At 24.4% G+C, this 6644-nt stretch overlaps 1 protein-coding gene across 3 annotated transcripts in view; it reads right to left on the reverse strand.

Annotated features, from left to right (window-relative positions):
* Positions 1 to 569: 569 nt before the first annotated feature.
* Positions 570 to 6644, reverse strand: part of LOC126904670 (vacuolar protein sorting-associated protein 16 homolog) — a 10091-nt gene continuing 4016 nt past the window's right edge. For 2 of the 3 annotated variants that reach the window (XM_050683884.1, XM_050683883.1), the window contains 5 exons: positions 4715 to 4876; positions 3448 to 3597; positions 3118 to 3365; positions 940 to 1030; positions 570 to 873 (listed from right to left, as the gene is read on the reverse strand). In XM_050683884.1, coding sequence (XP_050539841.1) covers positions 754 to 873; positions 940 to 1030; positions 3118 to 3365; positions 3448 to 3597; positions 4715 to 4876 — 771 coding nt within the window. In that variant the 3' untranslated portion in view covers positions 570 to 753. Of the gene's footprint in view, positions 874 to 939; positions 1031 to 3117; positions 3366 to 3422; positions 3598 to 4714; positions 4877 to 6644 lie in introns of those variants that run through there. The other variant, XM_050683885.1, reaches the window with a different exon arrangement.

A 6644-nucleotide genomic window follows, 5' to 3' on the forward strand; every position in this document is an offset into this window, starting at 1 on the left:
ACACAAAATTTGTTTTATTTAAATATATGGTAACGAGAATTTTTTTTATATCTGATCAGATATCAGCCATTACATGTCAGTTCAAATTTTTTTCAGAAAAATCTAATTTGTTTCTCAATTAACCATAAAATATAATTTGACACTCCCTTCATTAAAGAACTAATAAGATGTTTTTATTAATAAATATTTTTGAAAGTTTTAATAAAAAATTTTATTTTAATTATGAATTTAACAATTTGTTATATTTAAAACAAACTAATATCTTAAAAATAATAAAATATAAATTAAACTATATGAAAAAATGTGAGGAATTACAATAAATATTCTAAAAAATAAAATTTTAAAAATTATATAAGAAATTAGAAATTATATAAATTTTTCAATTAAATATATTATAAATCAATAATGTAATAATGAAATGAGATATAATTAAAATAATTTTTTAAGTAATTAATTTATAATTTAAGTAAAATATGATGTATATTCATAATTCAAATATATAATTACAGATTTTATATTATCTGAAACTATTATGAAATACATTTGAAATATTTAAAATGTATTTAAATACAGTTTTATCTAATTTTATTGTCTTTTCTGAAAAACATTTAAAAATACTTGTCTCCTATTTGATTTGAATATATAAATGAATAGAAGTTGTATAATACAGAGATCTCAAGTAGTCACTATTTAAACTTTGTAGGAATAATAGATATTTTTATTTAATATAATAAGATCTATGACTATTGAACACTAGTAAGACATAGAATTTATCTTTGTAGTATATTCTTGTTTAAGTTCATCTTTAATTTTAGGTAAATATTTAAGTGCTTCATATTTATTTCCATTATCAATACATGCATCTATAAATAGCTTTAACATAAAATTAAAAAGTTAGCTAAATAAAAAATGTTTTCTTAAAAAATATGTGTTATTTACTTCATAACCAATAGGTGATTTTTTTGATAATTTGTCAATTTCTATCCAGTCTTGTTGTTTAATTAAAACATTAAATCTTGCCCAAAAATACCTGAAATAAAATCATAATATATTCTATTTAAATTTTATATACTATACTTAAAATACTTTTGATATTGCGTACAGAAACTTTTTGAGAATTTTCATTTTAAGTATAAATTTATAAGATTTAAAATGACAGTATTAAAAAACCCAGCACAGGGGGGTCGCGGCACAGTGGTGACATGGCATAGTTGGATCAAGTATAATGATATCTGACAGTGATTAAAATCACTATCAAAAAAAACGCTTCGATGCAAATCTTTAGATAGTGTTTAATTTAAAAAAATTGGTAGGTTATTCTAAAAGCTACATGATCTGCTATTTTCTTATTAATATCCTGAATAAAAAAGGGATTATTAAAATAGCATTTGGTAGCCATTTTCACCACGAAGACAAGTCCAGAGGTCAAATTTTTTTTTTTAATATTAAAATATATTACATCATATTTAATTTAAGATATATATAAAAGTGTCAATATTTCTGGAACACTTTCAAAAGTTAAGTTGATGTCTTCGACTAGATACAATTTGTGATCTTTTAACGAATCATTGAAAGAAATCGGTTCGGTGAGACTGAGCAAAAGTGGTAACAGACACACAAAAAAAAAAAAAAAAAACCACATCATAGTAAAACCAATACCTTCTCAGCTTCGCATCGAATTCATAATTTATGAAATAATGTATCTAGAATACGTGTATTCTTATAAAATTTCTAACTTTGTAGTCCTCTAAAATCCCAAGAACATTGTTTTAAATATTTGAAAACTATATTATACACTATAAAATACCACATTCGAAAATCACTATAAAATAATAACTTTTTAATGGTTTTAATTAAGCTTAAAAATGCCAATTTACATAAACAAGCGCCAAGACGAAATGCATTATTGAGATAATGTGAACCTCTAAGGCCATTTAAGTGAAGTATTTTACTAACCACATGTTCATATACTCATTAAAACTTGTATCTAACTCAAAATTTGATTAAACTTTAGCTAACGTATTAGGTAAAATTATAATTCAATGATTAAACGATCAAAGTATTATTTTATCAGTGTAAAAAATCATCTTATACTCATATGAATTCATAATATCTAAATCTCGCTTACGTAATACATATAATTTTTTTTACATTTTAGATTAAAACTTATAAATAATGACATCAGTTAATAAATTGTTAACTGGTAATAATTATATAATCTGTAAAAAATAAATGCTTATAGAATCTGTTCTGTCAATAAATTAAGTAATCAATCGCTCTCAAGATTACACGTGATTCTTTAGTATAACTTTGAAATTAATTTGAAAGAAATCGGTTCGGTGAGAGCTGAGAAAAATTGGTAACAAACACAAAAAAAAAAAACACATCTTAGTAAAATTAATACCTTCTCAGCTTCGCATCGAAGCTAAAAAATAAAACGTAAAGTTAATATAATTGAATAATAGATAATTCCACATACCAAAAACATGTTTGTTAAAACGATATATGAAGTTACAATAACTCCACGAGTAATTTTTTATATAATACACAATATATTATAAAACATTGTTTTACAATACAAATACAATAATTGAAATAATCTTTAAATAATAGTTAAACTTATTTCTTATTATTTTGAGAAAAGAGCAACGAATATATTTCTTAGAAATAATAATGATATGTCCTATTTTGAATATAATATTGATGATCTATATTGCATTCTTGTAAATAACACTCATTCTCTTCACACACCTTCAGGCAAAAGGTGAATTTTATTTTATTAGATCAGTGGAAATTTATTATTTTTAAAATTACAATTGATTGCTTATTATTAATTTTATGACTTAATTCTAAATGAGTAGATTATTGTTTTGCTTCATTATGTAAGTAAAATTTATTATCTTATAAAAAAAAAAAAAGTCTAATTAATATATAATTTACAAATTTTTTTTTTTATGTAACAATAATTTAATGTAAATTATAATGTACTAATAAAATAATAATTATACAGGGTGTTCATTAAGTCAGGAAACGGGTTTCTATTGTTCTCATTGTTTGTAACAATGAGAACAATAGAAACCCGTTTCCTGACTTACTGAACACCCTGTATTATTTTACCTTCTTTCAGGCACTTTAAATTCTGATCGTAACTTATCAGCAAGTTTAAGCTCATTCATTTCAAGTAATTTTACTAATGTATCATGTAATGATAGATTGTAAAATTTATTCTTCAATTTTTCTTCCAAACTCGTTTGATACCCTAATAATTTTAATTGACTTTCACATAGTGTAATAGCAAAATCATCACGAATTCTTTTGTAACTATTAATTGCTTCTTTAATAGATAAAGACATATCTTTAGGATTCTAAAAAACAAATTAAATTTATTTTTCTAAAAATTCAATTATTTATATGATAATTACAATTATACATGGATCTGATGCTTACTGTAGATTTTATAGTCGCAATAATATGATAAAGTGCCAATTGCTCATGATTATCTTCTTGTGTATACATGTCTAATAAAGAATATCCTGAATATTGGTGACAATATTTTATGTACAAAGCTTGAGCAACAGTACTTTTCTTAATTTCCATCTAAAATTGGATAAAATTTTATTTTATTATTCTTTATTCAATAAATATTAAAGTTCATAGTTTTAAACACTTTTTTTTAATCTTGTTTAAAACAACTGAAATTAAACATAATGTGACAAAAACAATATGTTTCAATAGAATGTTTAAAATATATATATATATATACATATATTTATAATTATGAAATACAGTAAAAAATTTATTTTATCTCAAAAATTGTAAAACAATAAGATTAAGAGCAAACATGACTTATTAAAAGCCTAAAAATTACAAAAAACAAAATAAAATTTTGGATTAAAATAAAAATAAATTTGTATAAAACTTTATTTATTTGATTAATAACTTGTTTAATACATACAATATAATTTAATACTCTGTTTTAATTTATTTTGAAACTTAAGAGGAAGGATAAATGGGTGTATTGTCTAATTTAAGCAACATTTGATGTAATTTTAAAGGAACTGTCAATCAAACTTAAATATTTTCTACTAGATTGTAGATAAAACCAGAAAAATTTTAATAGTTTGATACTGCATGGATTTCATAAAAGCATTACAAAAATACTAACTTTTGAATTACCTATTTGAGAAATTATACAAGTGACAACATTTAAAAAATGAGAATTTAAGATTAATAGCTTTTTTATAGACCGTTGCATAATTTTTAAACTTTATTAATGAATTCTGAATGACAATGTCTAAATTGCAATAAATAAATTCAGTGTATGGTATACAATCTAGGTGTCAACTCACAATAGTAAGTTATTCAAATATATATTGCAGACAGTTAAGTAATGTAAAATTGATATAAAGTCAGAGCTTTTAAACGTACCTATTTAAGTAAAAATGGGATAATTAATTTTAATTGTTATCAACTCAACACATTTCATCAAATAATTTCCTTTGATAACCTCAGTTTCAATGTTATATATTGATTGTAGTAAATAAAAAAAAAAATTGTTTTTTTCATTTTTCATTTTTTAGTATTTTGGACTACATTTTTCTTTAAAAATTTAGTCAACATTTATATGAATAGAAACAACTGTAAATGGAATCTAGTAAAATCATTTTGAACTAAAAAATTTATAATTTTTAATAAGTATAATTTAACAACTTACTTGAAATTTTCCAAGAGGCATAGTAGTTTGCATATGAAGTAAGACCATATAAACAAGATCAGTATTACCACTTTCAATCGCTTTTTTTAAAGCAATATTATCTTGCTGGTATTTTAATAAGAGGGGTACTTGTAAATTTACCCTTGGTTCATAATCCAGTAACTTTAAATAACAAAAAAAAATTTAATTTTAAATATCAATTAAAAATATAATATAATATTAGGAAAAAAATTCATTAAAAGGTTTTTTTTTTATGAAATTTCAATTTTTTTTTACAATAATCATGTAACATTATAAATGCAAATCAAAAAAATAATAAGAATAACATATTATTTTTTCAAATATTTAATGTACAATCATCCTTTTTTGATAATAAAAAAAATGGAATATTTGTGTAGCTTGGTGTTATAAAATCAAACCTTAATACTTGTGTATTATAGACATATTTCCAATATAACTACAGTGGCTTCCCACGGTTATCTTTTTTATTAATTTTAATCAGAATTTTTATTTTATTGCACAAGTTAAATTTATCTCACTAGATTTTATTTATCAAAAATTGTATTAGAATTCAATTAATGCCATCAGAATTCATTCAAGTTCAATATACGAGGTGTGATCAAAAAATACTCGGATTTTTTAAATAAAACTTTATTAACTCAATATTATTCTATATAAACATTATCACCTTCAAAATAATCTCCCTGGGAAGCAATGCACCGCTTCCATCTTCTTTTCCACTTTTGAAAACATTCCTGGTAGGCACTAATTGGAATGTCCTTTAGATCGATTTCCGTATTTTGTTTTATGTCATCAATTGTTTGAAAACGACGTCCTTTGAGCGTAGATTTTAACTTCGGAAACAAAAAAAAGTCACATGGTGCCAGTTAAGTATGGTGGTTGTGGAACAACTGTAGTCTGATTTTTCGCTAAGAACTGACGAATGAGCAATGAGCTGTGAGACGGGGCGTTATCGTGATGTAACATCCAAGAACCTTTTTTCCAATTTTCTGGCCTTTTTTTTCTAACATTTTCTCGTAATCTTTTCATGACTTCTAAATAAAAAAATTTATTTACTGTTTGTCCTTGAGGCACCCATTCACGATGAACTATATCACGAAAATCAAAAAAAGTGATTAACATGGCTTTCACATTTGATCTCACCTGCTTTGCTTTTTTTGGTCTAGGGGAATTTGCTGACTTCCACTGTGACGATTGACGTTTGGTTTCAACATCATACCCGTAAATCCAAGTTTCATCACCAGTTACAATATTTTTTAAAAAGTCTAGGTCAGTTTCTGCTCTTTCAAGAAGTTCTTGAGAGATGGTCTTTCGGTTTTATTTTTGTTCATTGGTTAAGAGACGAGGAACAAATTTGGCTGCGATTCGGCTCATGCCCAATTCTTTGATTAATATTTCTTGGCAAGAACCATAAGATATTCCGACGTCTTCTGCAACTTCTCTGATAGTTAATCGACGATTATTTCGAATAGTTTCACGAACACGAGCAACAATTTCATTTGTTTTACTGGTCGATGGTCTACCAGATCGTTCGTCATCCTTAGTGGATGACCTACCTTCCTTAAACCGTTTAAACCACTCAAAACATGTTGTCCGAGACAGAACATCATCTCCAAAAGCTTGCTTCAAAAGTTTAAAAGTTTCACTAGAACTTTTCCCTAATTTAAAACAAAATTTTACACACACACGTTGTTCTTTTATTGTTTCCATTTCAAAAATTCGATGCATGACTGAAACATGTTTTCGTAAAAATGCCATAAAATAAAAATAAATATTGTTATCGATTTCAAACCAATGCTCAAATTCTCGTTAGAAGTTACTTTATCGAATTAAATTATCGGGATTTCGTTATCTTAATTGATATAAATATTATTAACACAGTCCGGGTATTTTTTGATCACACCTCGTA

The sequence above is a fragment of the Daktulosphaira vitifoliae genome, unplaced genomic scaffold (assembly GCF_025091365.1).
Source record: "Daktulosphaira vitifoliae isolate Bord-2020 unplaced genomic scaffold, ASM2509136v1 Scaffold_4, whole genome shotgun sequence".
In the NCBI taxonomy this organism is placed as follows: Eukaryota; Metazoa; Arthropoda; class Insecta; order Hemiptera; family Phylloxeridae; genus Daktulosphaira; species Daktulosphaira vitifoliae.